At 42.8% G+C, this 21,595-nt stretch overlaps 1 protein-coding gene across 1 annotated transcript in view; it reads right to left on the bottom strand.

Annotated features, from left to right (window-relative positions):
• PPP1R13B (protein phosphatase 1 regulatory subunit 13B) overlaps positions 1–21,595 on the bottom strand; it is an 82,357-nt gene that overhangs the window by 20,777 nt on the left and 39,985 nt on the right. Inside the window, 9 exon segments of the mRNA XM_088455271.1 lie at positions 4,396–5,154; positions 6,051–6,546; positions 8,060–8,232; positions 11,477–11,632; positions 14,362–14,542; positions 14,747–14,911; positions 15,226–15,422; positions 16,284–16,458; positions 20,377–20,478. Of these exon segments, the coding sequence (XP_088311397.1) occupies positions 4,396–5,154; positions 6,051–6,546; positions 8,060–8,232; positions 11,477–11,632; positions 14,362–14,542; positions 14,747–14,911; positions 15,226–15,422; positions 16,284–16,458; positions 20,377–20,478 (2,404 nt within the window).

Raw genomic sequence — 21,595 nt, 5'->3', positions numbered from 1 at the left:
ATTGTTAGAATGTGTCCCATTTATTGTTATATACTATGCCCCCCCATTGTTAGAATGTGTCCCCTTTATTGTTATATACTATGCCCCCCCATTGTTAGAATGTGTCCCATTTATTGCTATATATTACGCCCCCCCATTGTTATATACTATGCCCCCCATTGTTATATACTATGCCCCCCATTGTTAGAGTGTGTCCCCTTTATTGTTATATACTATGCCCCCCCATTGTTAGAATGTGTCCCCTTTATTGCTATATACTATGCCCCCCATTGTTAAAATGTGTCCCCTTTGTTATATACTATGCCCCCCCATTGTTAAAATGTGTCCCCTTTGTTATATACTATGCCCCCCCCATTGATGTATACTATGCCCCCCATTGTTAGAATGTGTCCCCTTTATTGTTATATACTATGCCCCCCATTGTTAGAATGTGTCCCTTTTATTGTTATATACTATGCCCCCCATTGTTATATACTATGCCCCCCATTGTTAGAATGTGTCCCATTTATTGTTATATACTATGCCCCCCCATTGTTAGAATGTGTCCCCTTTATTGTTATATACTATGCCCCCCATTGTTAGAATGTGTCCCATTTATTGTTATATACTATGCCCCCCACTGTTATATACTATGCCTCCCATTGTTATATACTATGCCCCCATTGTTAGAATGTGTCCCCTTTATTGCTATATACTATGCCCCCCATTGTTAGAATGTGTCCCCTTTATTGTTACATACTATGCCCCCCATTGTTAGAATGTGTCCCCTTTATTGTTATATACTATGCCCCCCATTGTTAGGATGTGTCCCCTTTGTTATATACTATGCCCCTCATTGATGTATACTATGCCCCCCATTGTTAGAATGTGTCCCATTTATTGTTATATACTATGCCCCCCATTGTTTTATACTATGCCCCCCATTGTTAGAATGTGTCCCCTTTATTGTTATATACTATGCCCCCCATTGTTATATACTATGCCCCCCATTGGTAGAATGTGTCCCCTTTATTGTTATATACTATGCCCCCCCATTGATGTATACTATGCCCCCCATTGTTGTGTCCCCTTTGTTATATACTATGCCCCCCATTGTTATATACTATGCCCCCCATTGTTATAAACTATGCCCCCCATTGTTAGAATGTGTCCCCTTTATTGTTCTATACTATGCCCCCCATTGTTAGAATGTGTCCCCTTTATTGCTATATACTATGCCCCCCCATTGTTAAAATGTGTCCCCTTTGTTATATACTATGCCCTCCATTGTTATATACTATGTCCCCCATTGTTATATACTATGCCCCCCATTGTTAGAATGTGTCCCCTTTATTGTTATATACTATGCCCCCCCCATTGATGTATACTATGCCCCCCATTGTTATGTGTCCCCTTTATTGTTCTATACTATGCCCCCCATTGTTAGAATGTGTCCCCTTTATTGTTCTATACTATCCCCCCATTGTTAGAATGTGTCCCATTTATTGTTACATACTATGCCCCCCCATTGTTATATACTATGCCTCCCATTGTTATATACTATGCCCCCCGTTGTTAGAATGATTCCCATTTATTGTTATATACTATGCCCCCCATTGTTATAATGTGTCCCTTTTATTGTTATATACTATGCCCCCCATTGTTAGAATGTGTCCCATTTATTGTTATATACTATGCCTCCCATTGTTATATACTATGCCCCCCACTGTTATATACTATGCCTCCCATTGTTATATACTATGCCCCCCACTGTTATATACTATGCCCCCCATTGTTAGAATGTGTCCCATTTATTGTTATATACTATGCCCCCATTGTTATATACTATGCCCCCCATTATTAGAATGTGTCCCCTTTATTGCTATATACTATGCCCCCCCATTGTTAGAATGTGTCCCCTTTATTGTTATATACTATGCCCCCCCATTGTTAGAATGTGTCCCCTTTATTGTTATATAACACACACACACCACAATATATCACCACTACTTATCTTCACTCTCATGCAAATCTTGATCAGACATAATCCAATGAGAGACAACAGAGATTCTGGCATATTCAGAGGAACAAATCGATGGGGCCGGATCAGGAGACGGGTGAAAGAGGCTGTGGTAGTTGATGGGGGTGGGGAGAGATCCTTCGACCTGACGTATGCTGGGTCCAATATACTAGCATATAGTTTATATTATACTCTGTGCAATGTCAGGGGTTATATGGGGGGGGGGGGGGGGAGATGTATCAAACCTTGGAGATAACGTGGTGAGAGATAAAGTACCAATCAGTCAGCTCCTTACTGTAATTTTTCAAACCTATAAAATGACCACTAGGAGCTGATTGCTTGGTACTTTATCTCTCTCCAATGCTTAGTACATCTACCCGTATCTGCTACCTCACAGGCTGCACGCATATTCATAGTTGAGATTTATTTCCCAGCCCTGACCCATGCCCTTGATGGTATAATCCACCTCCAATTATTGCACATATTCCTGGCTATGCCCCTCCCCACCCCAAGCTGCTGGGATCACATGATCACACACCATAGGACTGACAGGAGGGCTCTTCGTGAAGAAGGCAGCATTATGGGAAAGATGGTCACTTCTGCTGCACAGTGTGCATAGGAACTGGGAAAGGACCTATAACAAGAACATTTTATCCCTTTAATGTTTGCATGCAGCACAGGGGAAACAAAAATCATACGGGTATATTTAATTCACCCTTTAATGGCGTGTCCCTCTTCACTACGTTACAACATTATTGCTAATAGCGGCCTCTAGTCTAGGGCTACATGAGTGGATACAGCGCTGTATGTGCAGGCCGATTCCAATAATAATAATGGTATTGCTGTAGGACGGGTAATAGGACAGGTTCAATTTTAAACCATAGAATTGAAAAATATATATATGTAATTGGCAGATTACCCGCTCTCAGTGTTATAGGCTCTATCGCTGGGCTCCTGAAGACCCCCCCTCACAGCACCCACCACTCCGATAAGATGCTCATACACAAAGCACTGTACAACAGGCCCGAGAACATCTGTTTTTTTAGATTACACAGCAGAAGCCAATTACTAGTGATCTGCTAGACCCGGCCTGGAAGCACAAATAGGAGGACATGCCGGCTCTGGCCACACATATAGAGGCATGTGTTTTACATCATTTGTCCCTCTAGGCTGTCAGACATCCCCTATACCAAACTGAACACCAGGGATTGTGGTTACAGCGCCCCATAGTTACCTGCACACAGCACAGGCTAATCCCACTCACACTGATTACCGTAAAGCGACCAGGTTACATCTCAGCATAATAACAATGTTCCATCATCCTCCTTTTATTTATTTATTTATCTGTACAGATTGCTGGACATATGTCCTTATACCTTATTTTGATCAGTCTATATGTAACGGTGTGATAGCATACATTACCCACACTGGTCACAGTTTGTACAATGCATCTCAGCGTTTGGATGCGTTTACTTCCACAGTTCCCTTGCTCAGGTGTCACTTCAATAAAAGTATTCATCCCCTACCTCCTGCCATAAGTGCACCTGGGATATCTCCTGCACTAGGATACCCGGGGGAGGAACCTATTCTCGCACGCAGCTCAATGAATGCTTCCATGGTGGAGTCGGCCTATTAGGCGTTATTCCCTTGGGCCAGCTATGCTAGTGAAGGGGACTCCAGTTACAGAACAGCCAGATTAAGAGCATCATAAACCATTTTTGGTGCAAACTTTAAACTCCCATTATTCCTATAGTCACGTTGGAATTAGAGCAGCAAGTTTCATCCCAGCCTGCTCTGGTCATTCCACCAATAACTGCAGAAACACTGAGGACAGGTTAGATATGTGGTGGGAGAGATTGTGGTCACATGTACATTAAATTATTTCTGCCGCTCTAGGAGTTTGCAGACATTGACGAAATCCTGCATATACCTAATAAATACAACCAAACGTTTATGGCATTTATATTTTTAGCAGCAAAACAGATTACTGCCAGGTCCTGACAATACTCCAGGTTCGATTTCAGAGAAATTATTATGGACAATAAACAATGACGAGAAGTCAGTGATGAAGTCTGAATTCCTTTGCGTTTGGGGCCCCTAGATTTAGTAGCATCCAACACCCCCCCCCCCCCCCCCCCCCCGAGACTGGACATACCCCAGCTTAGCACTTAGAGAAGGTAGGAGCAGAAATGACAGTGATACCTCCCGCCATTGCCTTCCTCCTTTTATTTCTCATGACCTTTCCCATCAAACCACAGAGAGCCCCTTATTGTTTTGTCACTTGTATATCATCTATAACAGCAACAGAAGATCAGTAGTGTTACCCACTCAACGAGTACTAAATCAAGAGGCAAATTAGTATTGTAGTGATTATATAGAAACAAGTGTTTACTTACAGCAGGTGCCTGTGCCGGGGACACTGGGTGGGGTAGGAACTTCCTCTTTCACCGGAGATGCTACTTCAAGTACAGGGCTTGGCGTCTTCTCAATGGATGGGACGATGGCTGGATTATTATTATTGTTGTCCTCTGTGGTTTCTGAAATCGGATTTATAATCTCACTGCTGATCAGTTCCTCAGTGACAGGCGAGCAAACCTTGTTGTCATTATCGTCCGCGGAGACCTGCGGTTCTGGTGGTGGGGGTTGGGGAAGAGGTGGTGTAGGGGGGAGAGCAGCCGGAGGCAGAGAGACCGCTTCCTCCATATTGCCATTAGTGCTGGCGTTTCCATTGTCCACGTCCGCCAAGATGCCAACAAAGTCTTGTGAGTTGCACTGTTGGTAAAAAGGTGCGGCCTCAATGCCACCAGCCAGAGTGTTAAAGCGTTGGTAAAGCAGTTTCTGTATGTTGGGACCGCTGGGACCTTCCGGCTCAGTTATAGAACTCCTTTTCTTCAATGGCCTTGGAGCGTTGGCAAGCTTTCTCCTGAGGGCCTCCAGGTCCGCGTCACTTTGATATCTCATTGGAGAGTGGACGATGGGAGTGAGCTTGGTGGGGCTAAGGGGGCGTGGAATGTTTTCCACACCATTATTCTCTCCTGTAGGAGGCGCTGCCTCTGCTTCCGCCTCTTTGTCAGCATTGGGAGGCCCAGCAGAATGTAGGAAAGGCAGGGGCGAGGAGTTGGATGAGCCAGGCTGGACAACTGGTTTCCCATACACTGCAATACATGAAGATGGAGCGTTAATTAAGGACAACACAGGTCTAGCTGCACAGTATAGGACATTATCAGTTACTGCAGAGTTGTAATAAGTGCTCTGTTTTACTGTGATAGCACAAAGCAATAAAGAAGGGTCCTTTCCAGAATTTGTAATACTAACATATATAACGGAACACCCCCCCCATCCCCACCACATTCAGGGGCTTGTTAAACAGACAAAAATATAGCACTGATGACAAACTATCTCATGGGGCCTCTTCATGTTTTCATTGGGAAAGGACACCTACTGAAAGTATAATGGAGAGCTGGTGTGTAGCCTGGGGATATACTGTAGATCACAAATGGGGTCCCAGAATCATCTTGGGAGGGGGAAGGGGGGTGGGCCTTGATTGTAAGTTACGTAATACATTTCCATCATGAACCATCTCCTTTGGGGTCCTAGAATAAAAAAGTGCACAGGTGCTTGGGGACCAATTTAAAAATAAAAAGTTTAGCACCTCTGTACATGAATAAAAGTTTCTCAGGACCACATGCTGTCATTAACTGCCAGCTTGACAACTCTGCCCTTCAGGATTAATTAAAGTATAGTTAATCTTAATTATGGCTCAGTATTATGGAGATAAAGCACGATTACATACGGCAAAATTTCCTGTAACCCAGATTTATGTTACAAGAAGTCCAGTAATCAGACATTTCATTTTATAAACTTCAATTAAAAAAAATAAAATAAAAGGTGACCGTGTGCATTATATTTATTTATTCTTTTCACTTGTACCAGAACACAATTCATTGTTTTATGCACGAGCTCTGTGGATAGGGACGACCAATTATGTAATTATTTGTAACCATTAACTAATATAGTGCTGCCATTGGACAATAGTAGTTATAAAGCTTACCTGCTTTGACGGATTTGTTCAGGGTGTTGTATACAGCTTGCTGATAGTTCTTTGGCGGGGTGGATTGTTGAAGATACATAGAATAAATAGAGCTGGAATTTACGGTCTGGGGCCCTTTCCTAGGAGATTGTGGCCTGGATCCTTTTTCTGCCAGGAAAGGTCGAATAGCCACAGTTAAAGGAGGGTCAGGCCTTGCGTCTGTTCCAGGGAACAAGGGGGAAGAGGATGGTGGGTAGGTGGGACTTGGAGGGACAGAAATCCTCTGCTGTATTTGCTGCGAGGAGCCCGGAGGGTGGACATTACTGGTAGGCGGTAATGGGAGAGGCCGCGAGCGGGTGGTGGGACCAGACCCGGGTCTCGGCAAGCTTCCGTCCTTCCTCCTTTCCAAAGAATTGGTAGCGCTCAAAGGAAGAGGAGCGGGGTACATGCCATAATTATGGGGCAGCGATTTACTTAGTCCCGGCATTGGAGAGGGGAGCTTCCCAGGATCACCAGGCTAAAAAACAGGAAAAGCCTAGATGTCAAACAATGGTCACACAGGGAGAAATAGACCTTTATACAAGAGCATCATGAAGTAGAAAGGTCATGCAACATTTTAATTGCAGAGGAATCTGAACATTGTTTAAAGAAATTCTGATAAAAAGACTATGCCATTGCACACCATGTTCTATTAACAGAATTACTTAGAATTTATTAACCTTATTTTAAAGTCACATGACGTGCTCACTAATAAGGAATTGTTTAAACCACACCCACTTCCCTCATTAGCATAACAAGAGGTGAAGGTTGCAGGAAAATGGGGATCTAACATGGCTGATTATGGAGTATAATCTCCTCCTTTATCGAATGCCGAGTCCTTCCCAATATTTTAAGATGGAACACAACCCTCCGGATGACTAATTCTTGGCTTGTAGAATTGTCTTCTGTCCTCTTCAGCCATGTCAGATGCCGTGACAAAGGATTGTTATCCGAAACGCGTTGGCGCCTGGTGCTGTGACCTCCTTCCATTCATCTGGATTACACAACCAAACCAGAAACACCTAATAATCACTTCCACCTCCCGGGATGTTGGAGGAAGTTTTTATAAGTTGTTTTTCGGTAATGAATTTAGGTCTCACAACCTTTGGGGACTAAGCTATATTTATTGTATTTTTATGTAGAGCAAATTTGTAGTAATTAATAAATCGTTTGATACTTTACCATACTGCGTTATCAGTGTGCTTTTGTTTGTAAGCTTTATTTTTGGGATCTCCATCCTACTGAACCAAAATATACCCTTAATGCGTCTACTCACCTTGGTTATAAGGAGAGTTTAATCTTTTGGGGGCCATTTACCCTACAGGGATTTTGTTAACACTGCACCATGATTGTGTCATTTTATTTCATGTATTTATGAGGAAAGTGGTATCCAACTCATGTAAGATACAACCTTCACGGGAAGAGGATTAAGTAACCTTTCAATGTCTAATATTCACCTCTTGGAAGTGAGTGTGATGTTATCACAAGACTCATATTTAAACCGAGTCAGGATTACACTATTTTTTATTGCTTATTTTTCTGTTTTACCATATACCACACAGGAAAACAATGCAAAGGAAACCAGATCCCCTGCTTTGGTTGGAAGAATCCACATATAAATATCCTTAAATTAAGGACAGTGCTTCCGACCTTCCCATTTGATTCTGTTGTTTTGTTCTTAAAGGACGGGTAACCCTTGGGTTGGACTTTAGCTGCCGATTTTATAGCGCAGGTTACTACTTTTGGTTTACTTTTCAGCCATGTACTAACACCAGCAAGAAGAGCTGCTTATTCTTGCTGTGATGTGATATAGAAGAAAACTACTAATTGAACACAAATCTATTCCACGCAGAGAACAGAGCGATGTCATAACCTGGAGTAAAATGGGCTACTCGCGTATCCGATAATATAAATACATGGCTAACAAGCCCAAAGGAAATCCTGAAATATATATTTATATAAAATATATGATTTATTACATATACACTTACCAGCTTCTCAGCAGACCCACCAGCAGCAGCAGAGGTAGGCTGGCTGGATATAGGTCCAGTTTTGAACCCAGGCTCCATACTCGATTCCTTCCAGTCTGCGGGGGTGCTGACAGGAGGCGTTTTCACCGCGGATGTCGCACTTTGTTTCAGCGTGGGCCAGTTTGCGTCATTAGCTGGAAAACCACAATGCAGTACAATGTATAATACTCGCTACTTTGTCATCTAAAATGCCAATTTTAAAACAAATACAATAAAAATTAAACAGATTAAGTTATAATTATCAGAGGAAAAAAAAAACACTAATTTTCAAAAAATTTTAATAATTGTCCAAATTAAGGATGTTCTTGGAGCATGAAACCTCAGATATTTACTGTACTAACCGTGAAGTGCTGCAATATAAATGCCCATTTACTGCAGACTCAAGACACATACAGTAGGCCGACAATGTGGGTATATAACTCAATGATTTATGCAATAAGGAACCCTATCCGCCTGGAAACCCAGCGATCTGCATTATGACCGCATCCCGTTCAGACTTGTGTTTGAGTAAAGGAGATTTAGGCAACCTGCAGTTTTCCACAGAATATGCCCTAGGCTGCCTTAGCCTGGCCTATACCTCCCAATAATTTAGCCTTAAGACCCAACACCCCACCCCGCCAAAGAGAAAGGGGCGTGACAGGGGTGTCTGCCAGGATCAGACTCGTGCCATTCAGGCAAACTCATTATTTTATGCTGGGAGGAGCTTTTATTTGAAGGGGCTTTCCTGTGTGATCTTATTATTTCACTACTTACTAACACCTGCTAATGTAGAGTCACTGCAAGATAATCGGGTCTATTTACTAAGCAGTGTTAGGAGACAGAGTGAAAAGTGATAAGGTACCAGCCAATCAGCTCCCAACTGTCATTTTTCAAACACAGCCTGTGAGATGACAGTTGGGAGCTGATTGGCTGGCACCTTATCACTTTTCACTCTGTCTCCTAACACTGCTTAGTAAATAGACCCCAATGTCTTGTACCCCCTACTCATATACACATAGGGTGACAGATTTCCTGTGAATACGGAATATAATGACCTGCAGATACATGCATGGAAGCCTGCAAATTACTAATCAGTGGGTATTTCAAAACCAATTAAAAAAAAAAAAAAAGTTCAATATAATTTGCAAGTTACATTATATCCCCTGTGACTTCACGTAAACCGCTTCTGGCTGCCCCAGTTCACACACCAATTAGCAGTGAACAATGAGGCCCATTAAAAAAAGAAGTTTCATTACAGAGTCTAATAAAAAAAATATAATTCATCTTTGGTGAGGATTTCAAGGTCACCGGATTAGTCTTAGAGAACAGAAAGAGGATTCCGATTATCAGCACAGATGTAGAATCCAGGCCAGAGAGTACTGGTCCCCCCATAAACAATACAGCGGGTGCATACATACACTGTATAAGCACGCAATGCGCTATTATGGGGGACATTTCTGATAGCCAGGGAATGCAGCATAGTCACAGACAGAGACACCGTCCCATGTATACTTATACCCCAGTAGGTGCACTCATTACAGACAAGCAGGAACTATAAAATATATATTAGTGTTGTGCTGAATTTCTATATGTACAATGTGGAAGGTAAAAACAAACCACCATGGCCACTTATACCTATTATTTGAAGTGAATTCCCTACACAAACTATATACTATTTCTTTGGTAGCAAAAATTATGACAGTCCCTTAACACTGCTTCTTGCAGATGAGTATTTATATCAATCCCCAACAGGGTGAGGGGGGATAGGGACTGAGAGAGAACAGGAGGAAATTAAACATGCATTCAGTGTAGGTAGCACCTGACTGGACAGGTTCTGTGGGCATCCAATCAGGACTTATCGGCACTGAAACCCCGCCTCCGGCCATGTTAGGCGGTCTCCATGCTCTCTCCATAATGCACCGGTCCCCAGGCACCTGGACGACTCCGGTATTTGTGTATTCTGTGTAGCTGGACACTCACTTCATGCTTGGAATATACCAGTGATGTTCTAACAGTGTGTTACAGATCTAAGCAGGTTTGTATGCATATAATGAGAGTGTCCGATAGGTGCCCAGAACCTCAGATCATATAATTACTTGTTGAATTCAACTTCAAGAACTTGGAAGTCATTCATATGCCAGGAGCATCATAACTCCCCAGACGCACACGGCAGCATTAGCCCGGCTAGCAGTGTGACCATCTATATCCCCCTCGGAGCCTGGCCCAGTAATGCAGCAGAGACACTCTGGGGCTGATTCTAAGTCGCACACTATGCCGATATATTTATGCAAACGGACAAATGTTTGTTGGTCTGCGTGTGCGTCTGAGTGGCACCGCGTCACCATTGTCTGCACACAGAGACGCAGAACAGATTCGGACGCAGGGTCTGGAAATTATAGTGGGAGGCGAATGGCAAAACTGGCGCACACAGATGTTGGGTCACACGGAAGTGTTCCGGGCGCTCCGCTGAAAGCGGCTGCATACAAAGACGCACAGCCGCTCACGTAGGGGCCACAGTCAGGTGGAGAAAGGGCTGGTGCAAGTTTCCATGGTGCGGCCGATGGTGGGTCTCGCCATATGGTAATGCAGCGTCTACATGTTCTGCTGTGGGCGTCTCAGTCCATTAGCATAAAGATGCAGCGTGTGTCCAACCCAGGATCAGCGCCTCTGTGGTGTATTTTCTATAATCTCTCCATCTAAGAAGGCTAACGTGTACATACAGGTGTGTCCTCATACACTATGGCTTCAGTCACGCCAAAACAGACCCTCTCGGCCAGCCAGGACACGCGCCGGGCGCTATTTTTTTTATTTTGCTCAAAATGCGCATCCTCTTCACATAAATAAAACTGGAAGCGGTAAAACTACTTCGCTAGATCGCGCACATGTGCGACATTTGTACAGATGTGTGCAAATGAGTGTCTCTGTAGGCAAAGCGTTACGACGCATCGGCCGCGGCCTTTTCTCACGCCAAGCTTCGTTGCGCCTCATCTGCGACTTTGTACATGTTTAAAATCAATTAAAGTCACAGCCCAGGGTCTGCAGTATAATACATTATATATTATATAATATATATATATATATATATACACGCTACACCTCGTGGAGCGTCTGAGTGGCGCCGGACATCTCACGCCGTATGACATATAGAGGCTAGGTGCATAAGGACACATCTGTAGACCTTATTTAACTCACTTTCTACACCAAACCGCAAAAAATACTATCAGAAATCATGGGACGTCCTACAGCGGCAACAATACTACAAGGGTCGGATTTACTGGGTGGTAACGTCTCCCGTCCCATCATGAGAAATGATGTAAATTAGTCTACAGGCAGATTAAGGTGAGGAGATTGGGTGTGATCAGCACATGAACAGTAAGCATTCCCGCCGAACAGACTCACTGTGCAGGGTGTCAGACAGAGCAGGCGCCCGATGGATGAGATCAGAAGGCTGGAGACAGGAAGTGGGAGATGACAGCATAGGATCCACTAGGATGTCTAAGTCTGAAACCTTCCAGGGACCTGGAGATTGTTTCACACACTCACTGTCTCCCTCTACTGGAGGACGACAGATGGGAGGAGCATTCGCCCCGAGATCAGGAGGGGAAAAAATAATATAAAATAAAAAAGGCACACAGACCAAGGAGAGATACAGGACAAGACATTAGGATGCAGAAAAAAAAAAGAAGAGTGATGTGAGAAACACATACATTACAATAGCCATAAAAGGTGTTACACATATATCACTGCAGTTGCCATGATATTGCATCAAACCAAATTTAAATGAGGTGCATCAGCCCCAAAAGAGATTTAATTTTTTTAGCATGCTCCTTGCTTATATAATAACCTTACCCATGACTATTAGATGGCAGGGAATCTGGGGACAGGATTGTAGTAAGTTTGGCGCTCTCTCTGTTGAGGTGTTCCGGCTCTTTATGATCAAAGCGACCCGACATCTTAGTATGTATGAAGCTCAATACAACTATTACCAACGATTTGCTAGTGTATGCAATCATTGCCCAAATGCACTAACTGGTCCACACGCCACCAGTCCCTCAACCTGACCTCCAAGCAACGGATTCCATTTACATTCTGGTGACTCACAATTGTGCTCCGTGCATGGGCAGCTGTAATTAGAATCAGTGGCCATAACATTTACCTTTCCAGTGGGACCACCCAAATTCAATTTGATATAAATACAAACCGAGCAGGGTATCTGAGACTACAAAAACCATGGCCCAAACATGGATCCATTGGAAACATGGCCACTCTGTGCACATGGCAATGCACTGGAGGACCTATTAGTCCAGTCTGGAGATTACCAGAGATATGGGCATACCAGAAATGGGCATACCAAAAATATGGGCATACCAGAAAACCATCTGATTACTTTTTGGTTTACAGTTCTCGGTATACCAATAGTTTTAGAGACACACAGATTGGCAATATTAGGCCACTTTGGCAGTATCTTAGTCAATAACTTCCTGTGTAATGTTTTGCTTACTCCAAGAGCGCCATTCTCCAGGCTCATGGACTTATAGGATTTATATAACTAACATCTTGTTTCAAGAGTTGCTAAAACCCCAGATAAACCCCAATTTTGGTTCCCAAGCTGATTTCCAATAGTCAGGGGAGAGGTTTTATACAACTGCAAATGTCTGAGGGCCTTTATACCTCCTTTAAATAGAAAGAGAGACAATACACATAATGATGAATGATGGTTAACATATGGATGATCAAAAATGCCCAAACAGATCACTAAACAATAGTGTCCCATAAATTTAGATCGTTCTGATTGGAGGAAAGTTCAGCCAAAGAATAATAAAGTAAGAAGTTTCTCTGCGGGGTTTAAATAAAAAGGGTAAGTCACTAGTAAATAGATTAACAGTTAATGATACAAAGAGAAAATGTCTTCCATAAATAAAATGTATATGTCCTTTATCATATAGTAGGGCAAGATACACTTTAAGTGTAATTATGCACATGCTAACATTTTCCTCACCACAGGCTCTACAAACCTAAAATACTCCAGGTTACTCTAGGAAAAAAGCACGAAAAACAGCTCTTTTATTGGTTATCCTGATTATTTAACACAGGCTGTGTTTAGTACGGAGGTTCCCAAATGCTGTCTTCAAGGCACCCTAACAGTCCGGATTTTAAGGATATCCATGCATGACCACAGGTGACTTAATTAGTGCCTCAGTTAGTTTGATTTAACCACCTGTGCTCAACCAAGGATATCTCTAACACCTGAACCATTGGGGAGCCTTGAGGACCACGTTTGGGAACCTCTAGTTTAGTTGCTATAAAGATCCTTTCCCAATATTAACACAGTCCTTCGTCAGCGGTCTGGTAATTAGATGGTACAGTCTTTGAGCCATTTGGGCAGTCCTGTGGCATAGCTGGCATTGTGGCAAGATGGATTTCCCACCATCATTTCTTTGTTAGCTTTAGTATAAAACATAGCAAATATATACTATTGGCGACGGCGTGCACGCTAACCACGGCTCTCAATGGAGTTAGAAGTGTAAGACATTGGTGGGGGAAACTTTTTGTTCCTCCAGCTGCTGTGATTTTTAGCATGCTAGGACTCTCCAGCTGTAGACATCACTGAGCTGGAAGCTATACTCAACCCTATTTTGTTTGTGCCTTAAAATTACGGTACAGGATATGGTTACAATAGTTTACCCCACTGTCAGAAGAATACTGAGACACTGGCTGGCCTCAGGCGTCTGGCGAGATCAGAAACACTTCATTCATAGGTTTGAACCTAAACATGAAATTAAGAGCATTGAAGATACAGGACGGAGAGTAGACAGAGATGGCTGTCCACATAACCAACATCATGTGACCAGAGTTAAAATGGCCAATATAGAAGGGAGCAAAGTCTTATGAAAGGGAGACAAATAATTATTTTACTTTTAGCTATAAGGTTTACTGCTGTCCTTTGATTGTCCCTCTCCAGTATGTTAAGATAATACTTTCTAACGGTCAAGAGAGAGAAATTGCTGCCACTGAACTGCAGGGGCATTTAGGATTTCTTGATCAGCAGTTTGCACAAGAGGTATGTAAAGAAGTTCTATACACAGACGTCCCTTTGCCCTATTTTACCCATCTTATTTATTTTGGATTAACAAGTTTAGTTTAGTTTTTTTTATTCTCTGTTTCTGCCCCGACAGCTAAATATCCATCACAACTGAAAGATGAGGCTTTAGGAAAATCAGCCGTTTCCATCAGTCAAACGTTTTCCTGCAATGTGTCAGGGAATTCGGCTCTGATGGACCTACCAGATTTGGAGCGTGCGTGCGTTCCACTAGCAGCGAGCGACAGAGACTGAGGCTTCACCGGATCAGCAGGTAGAGGATAATTCACTGCACTTGGGATCTGGATGTATGGGCCTACCGCTGCTACTCGCCCAGACGCCGATAGGGTGGACTGGGGAGATGGCGTTCCGTTGATGCGATTCAGCTGTAAAGTAAATAGGAAGAAGTCAGCAATCACTACATTCGGATTGTAAAGTAAATAATAATAATGATAATAATAATAATAATAATAATAATAATAAGGATGATGATGATGATGAGGACCAGTGAAAATGTCCAAGATGGCAAATTATTTGCAAAACTGACAATATAGAAAGGACAGAAAGGCCACATTAAGAGCAAATCTTACAGGAATGTTTTCTTTTTGACGTGCCTCAACTTTTTTCTTGTAGAGCCGTTCACGTAGCTCATTAATTCGCTTGTCCATGATGGCCACCTCCATGTTGCGCTTGTTTAACAGTTCCTTCTGCTGCTGGAGCTTTGTGTTCTGCTCCTGGTTGAGACGATTCCTGATCTAGAACACACAAAGCAGTTATCTGGAATGAAGCAATGATACTCAGGAAATGTTTGGCTCATGATCAGACCATAGTATTATCACTGCTCTAAAATACATCTCGTGACCCAATGAGAAAGCAGATCATCAAGTCCCAAGGAACGGTGACGTCCCTGGTTTATAGTGAATCCCCAGTGATCTCAATGCTGCATGCTCAAAAGTGCACTCAGGTCTACTCCATCAGTACAAAGTCACCTATGTCGTATTCATAGCCACATAGGTCCATAACACCAGTGAAGTGAACACACATTTATTGCTGGTTAATAGCTACTTACCTGTAGCTCTTGATACAGCTTCTTCAGTTCCAGTGCGGCCGGCCCGCTCATTTGCCCGTTGTAGGCCTGGAAACCATTTAGCTTTCCCTTGCGCAGGTCTTCCAGCTGCTGGGTGAGCTGCTCCACTTTCAGCACGGCCGCCTGTAGCTCCTGCTGCTTCTCTTGAAACATGTCACTGATGTGCTCAATTTCTGTAGCTGCCATGTAATGCAAAACGGAACAGTAAGGCCCTAATATCGTACATAGTCCCCTGGGCCCAGTCTCAGGGCAAGGGCAGCCAGCTCCTGGCATAGTCAGTCATACGAAGGGTTGAGATAGAGATATATATATATATATATTAATCCCGACAGCCGAAGCCCAGCAGAGGTGAAGATCCCGACTGCTAATTAGTTAAGTATCGCTAACTTAATTCCCTACCCTAACCCTCCCGTAGTGGTGCCTAACCCTAACCTCCCTCCCAAGTGCCTAAAATTAACCCCCCCCTTCACCGCAGCCTAAACCTAAGTCTCCCGGGGGGGTGCCTAACCCCCCCCTTCCCCTAGCCTAAACCTAACCCTCCCAGGGGGGTGCCTAACCCTAAGTCCCCCCGGCTACTCTAAAACCTAACCCCCCCCCCCCCCCCCGCCGCTGTCCTCGCCCGGCATCGGTCTAATGACAGGCGTCGGGATTTCGACGCCTGTCATTAGTACTTTCCCGGGACCAGACAGTCGGGAAGCCGGTGGTCGGCATTTAGACCGTCGGCTTCCTGCGTGCGTGTGTGTGTGTATATATATATATATATATATATATATATATATATATATATATGTATATATATATATATATATATATACACACACACACACACACATATATATATATATACACACACACACATACACCATGGCTGGGACAGAACCAAAGGTCATCATCTGCAGGCATCTAGGAACATCTAACAGTTATTGAGTGAGGGTATATAGAATCCATAAATTATGCTGCCATAGCCACTAGGGAAGATAATAAATGATACTGGTTAATGGAGATGAACAGATTGCATTGCAGTTTAGCTGAGGACATACACAGATTTCCATTGATGACTTTGCTGTAGTCCACTTGGCCTCTCATGGTGCGGATCTTCTTCAGTTTGTTCTCTTGGGTCTCCACACGTTCCTTCAGCTTCTGAAGTTTCTCACTTTCCGAGACGGTCTGCAGCTGCCGACGTTCCTGCTGCTTTAGATAGCGCAGGCGCTGTTCCTGCCAGCAGAGTAAGGGAAAGGGGACACTGTTTATTTAGAGGGCTGTTTTTATGAACATAGAGATATATATAATCTGCACATGTTGGAAAACACAATAGCAACGTAAACACAGAATTCCACACATCTCTGTGGCTTCCTTCACCCTCCATTTCCTGCGACCTGGCTCCCTCTTCCTGATGTAGCAAAATGGCTTCCCTGAGTCTAATTTTATGCTTCCAGAAGTAAACAGAGATAAGGTGCTGAGAGCTCCTTAGAGATAAAAAAAAAAAAAGAAATGGAAACTGGGATGAGCAGTGATGAGGGCTAGCGAGATAGAGCAGGAGCAGCAACACTGCCAATAAACAAGTCATGGAAAAAACCAGTGTGTGCACTGCTGGCATAACTCACCCTGCACAATGCATCGGCCATACCACACAGGCAAAAAAAAACTACATTAAAAAAGGCCCTACTAAACAATATGAAAGTGGTATTCTACAAAACAGAAACAGTCACACGATGCATGTGTGCTCAGACGTATCAAAGAAATACATATATCCACGTTGACGTGGTGACCATGGGGGGAGTATCAGTGTGTAAGCTAATTGCTGATAAAAGACAACAATTTATGGCATCCCACCATTAAACAATTTTACTACAAGCTAGCAGATATTTAAAAAGTTTTTGTTTTTTACTTTCTACATTCATTGAGTTGCACCATTGTTGGCTAAATGCAGCAGAGTCCTGGAGCTGACCACAAGCTGAAATCTCTACTGGACAGGCTCTGTAATGCTTTCCTTGTGAACGGGGCACTTGGCACATATGTAGGAAGGACCATCAGATCCTGATCAGATTGTGGGGGCCCTTTTCTAACCAGGAGCCAGCTACCGTGTGTCTGATTTCTCCCTATGCTGACACAACTATACCATTACATAAGCTGGCCAGTAGAGGTCCCCACTAACACCTGTAAAGACCAGCGCCCTCCTCCACCTAGCGAACATCAGGGATCTCTTCAGGGGAACGCCACCAAAACGCTCATGTAGAGAAATGGAGGGAGGTACAGTGGGGTTAAATATGAAAGTGCAGAAGATAAACACCCTCCAACGTATGGAAAATGTACAATGTAATACTGAATATTACGTCAATTGTGACTCCCTCACTGTACATTAACAAGATTAGGTATTGACTCAAACTCTAAACACTTAAAGTAGAGATATGGCCGAGAATAAATGTATTTAGTTGATACAAAGCAGCATCCCACCAGTTGCATGTATCAGCGTGGAGATCTGGTTTATACGGCAGGACCTGGCACTGCTTCTACCATTTCTGGTGCTGTCACTATGTAAAAACAGCACATTTTCCATAGAGAGCAATCATTTCTGATTACATTTTAGTCAACACATGAATCATGCCAGGGGTCGTATCTCAGGTAAACTGCTCAGTGAATTTAGTTCTAATTTCAGTAGTAATTCAGTACTCATAAATCACTACTGAACAGATACCTATCATTGTCTGGAGACTGTACGCTCCGGCTAGACGCAGTGAGTTGCCCTACTCTTGCCGCTGTTATTTGTCCTACCCAGTCATGGTGCGATTTTAATCTAGGTACTCATGCTATGGTTTCCCATTGTGTAAGTTATTTATGCTCAGATACCCTGTTATTGGTTTTCTATGGTACCCTGCAGACTTTTTTTTTTTATAAATTAAAGTTAATAATGAAAAATTATTAATATTCTAAACTACATTACAATTTCTATTCTTCCATACTTGAAGTCCTACAGATGTGTCCTTCCTTACACATCTTTGCTGCAGTCACGCAAAAAAAAAAAACCCTCTCAGCGCGCCTGGGCCCGTGAGACCATATTAATGCCAGGCGGCTTTTTTTTTTTTCCAGAAAGTGCAACTAAGGCCCGTATTCAATTAGAGACGAAAAGTTGGAAAGGTTTTGCCTGTCCAATTGTCCACCTCCTTCGCCAGTTTCAGAGGCGAAAACTTTTCGTGTGCGTACCCGATTTTCACCCTATTCAAGTCCAAAACACACGAAAACGGAAAGCGGTGACAGCACTGTCAGAAGTGGGGAAATCAGTCTGTACCCCAAAAAGAGAGGCACTAACTTAGGAATTGAATGCAGATGTGTACTAATAGCCCTAATAAAAGTGTTTGGGGTAGGCAAGTAGTTTCTTATTAGCGTCTTTGCAAAAGTGGTGAAGAATGGCATAAAGCTGTATTTTGTGTGTGAAAATAAGTAGTCCTGTAAAATTTGGGGTACTTGAAAAAAAGTGCTAGCATATTTTTATGTCTCTAAAGTGAACTTTTAAAAAATGTCAATAACGCACCTGCTACATGCACCTGTAATCCCAAAAACACTAAATCCATCCTTGCAGACCCCCCAGAAGTCTATTTCGCTAGTTTTTATGCTTGTCCCCCCACTTTTTCGCCTCAAAAATTAAAGTACTTTCTTTAGGTGTTTTTTTATGTTGCCAGATCTGGCCTTTGGGGGACTGTCCCAAGGGTTCTGGGTCATTTCCCCATGTTTGTACCCTAAAATAAAGATTTTGCACTTTTTTTCACCTGCTATTCTTATCAGAAACTTTCTCGCTTATTACATTGCATTGAGCTTCCGCTTAGGCGAATTCCGGTTGGAATTGAATTTGGAGATAAGTTCCGACCAGGCAAAAAGTGTCAATACGCGAAACTTTTTTGCATCTAATTGAATACGGGCCTTAGTCACATTACGAGGGGATTAATACTCATCAGCGGAGTCTGTTGATTAATTTGATAAGCAACACTTGTATATCTCTGTGCGACGGAGTCCCGGAATCTGTATACGGCGTGCTACAATGTAGCGGCCGCAGCTCGTTTCATCCCAAGTTCCGTTGTGGTTCATATACAGACTCAGGTGCACACAGATATACAATTCATCAGCACAGTCAGCTGGTGCGTCCTAGTCACATCGTATTGTGACTTAGACGCATTCTCGGCAAGAAAAGACGCCCAACGCTCATAGGTACTGGTGGCTCATTCATGCCAGACAAGTCACGCTGCGTGGCGTATTGAGGCTAGATGTATGAGGACATATCTGTATTTAACATTTATTAAAATACACAACACAAAAGAAATAAGGTACACTAGAAGTAGTAGAACATTTTTTTTTTTTTATAAAAACAGGTTTTTAAAACATAACTTTTTTTTCTAAACCTTCACCATTTCTAAATAGAAACGTAAAGAATTCACACCATGCCCAATGTGCTGGACGCCCCATAAGTTCTAGGCCGTAGTGGTTTGAAGTGGCTGATTTATGTGCATGAATAAAGCCTTGCGCTACAACAAAGTGCGAATCGCTGTGCGTGCATTTAAAAAGTAGATACACGCAGACATGGATGAGCTGAAAACGATTACAGCAGGCACTGCCACCACTAAGTAACTCTGCTATAAAGTCATATAGACCCTACGGAAAGCTTGTGCAGGACTCATTATTTATAATAATGCACTACAGTTCACAGACTAAGAAAAAATAAAAAAACAAAATTAAAAAAAAAGTAATTGAAAAGAAATCCGCAGATGGTTTAAGTTTATATAAGATGTGAAAAGGAATGTAAGGCTTCCGAGGCTTGCCATAACTACCGCCATCTGTAATGATCTGCGAGGGAAGCAGTAATAAAATACAAGTATTAATTGGTTCAGGAAAAAAAAAAAGTGTCAGCATTAGATTCTACGGCTGGTTTATCACGTAATTAGAAAGTTAAGTTGGAGTGTTCTCTTCCAAATCACTGATGTGATTCAATCATAAACCATTCTAACGACACAACTTTAGATCAGGATTTCAGTGTAATAAAATCCTGTTGGCATCTAATTATAAAGGAAATCACTGCTGGTTCTCTTGATTACATGTTGTAGAGCTGCCTGTGCCTAGACAGCCCATTTTACCTAGTGTACCTACCTTGGCTACTAACATCTGTTGCTGGTTCTCAATCTGCTGCTGCTGGCGAGTGGCCATGTCTTGCAGCTCAGTAAGAGTCAGCTCCACACGTGGGTTCCCCACCTATATGGAGAGGGGAGAAATGAATAATAACCATCTCTCTATCTTAAGAAAACAAAAAGCAAAAATGTGCTCACAGAAGAACACAAATAGGTTTTAACACATAACAGCCAATCACAGTTTAGACCATTAGAACCACACCCGTGCTGAGACTTAACTCCATGCATTCAGAAAGATTCCATTTCATTTTAAGATATTTTTTTTCCCTCTAAGAGGGGTATTCAATTTGGAGCGAAAAGTTCGGGCTTTTCGCATGCCAGACTTTTCGCTCCACATCGGAGCTTTTTGTTGGGGATAAAGTATCGGGCGCGTTCCTGCTTATCCTCGTATTCAATTCCAGAAGCTGCGGAATTGGGACCCGGCGGAAAGGTAAGTATGGCAAAAAATTAAAATCAGGGAATTTTCGGGAAATCATCCAGGGACCCCCCTAATGATGTACTGACATGGGGGATCACTATGGGTACCCCCGTTTTGGCCTGCGGAAGGTGCGTAGGGTTTTGAAATAGCCGTGGCAGGTGCATAAATGCGCCTGTGAATAAGGGGTGAAGAATAGCACTTGCCGCTACTACTAGCATTCTTCAAAACACCTGCCGCATACATGGGGACCCCCCCTGAATCAATTTTGCTACTTTAAAACTTTGTTCCCCTTTTCTTTTCTTTTTTTTTTTTAACCCCATAATTCAAATAAATTTTTTGTGTTGTCCCGATTTTTTATTTTTTTTTCTTACTTTTTTTGATACACAGTAATTTTAGGGGATATTCCCAGGGGTGCAGGCTATATTTTTTAAGCCTGCACCCTATAACCCCAATTCTGTATTTTTTTTGCCACCTATTGTGTGGAGAAAAGTTATCCCCATTTTTCTTACAAAGACTTTTCGCGCCGGCGAAAAGTCTTTGAAATTGAATACGGGGAATGATTAAAACAGGCGAAAATGACATCATCGGCGATAAATTATCGCCGATAACAGGTTTTCGCTTCAAATTGAATACGGCCCTATGTAGGACACACCTCCCTAAGGTTGTTGGAACTTGGAACAGTGGGAAGGCCATCTATCTACGCCTTGCTATCCGGAGGCGTGAGTGATAGAGACTACAGATTGCCATAAACCACTAAAAGTAC

This window comes from Taudactylus pleione, unplaced genomic scaffold (genome assembly GCF_031769625.1).
Source record: "Taudactylus pleione unplaced genomic scaffold, aTauple2 ptg000652l, whole genome shotgun sequence".
In the NCBI taxonomy this organism is placed as follows: domain Eukaryota; kingdom Metazoa; phylum Chordata; class Amphibia; order Anura; family Myobatrachidae; genus Taudactylus; species Taudactylus pleione.
Note: the sequence above shows the minus strand (reverse complement) of the source record. Positions and strands in the feature narration are given on the sequence as shown.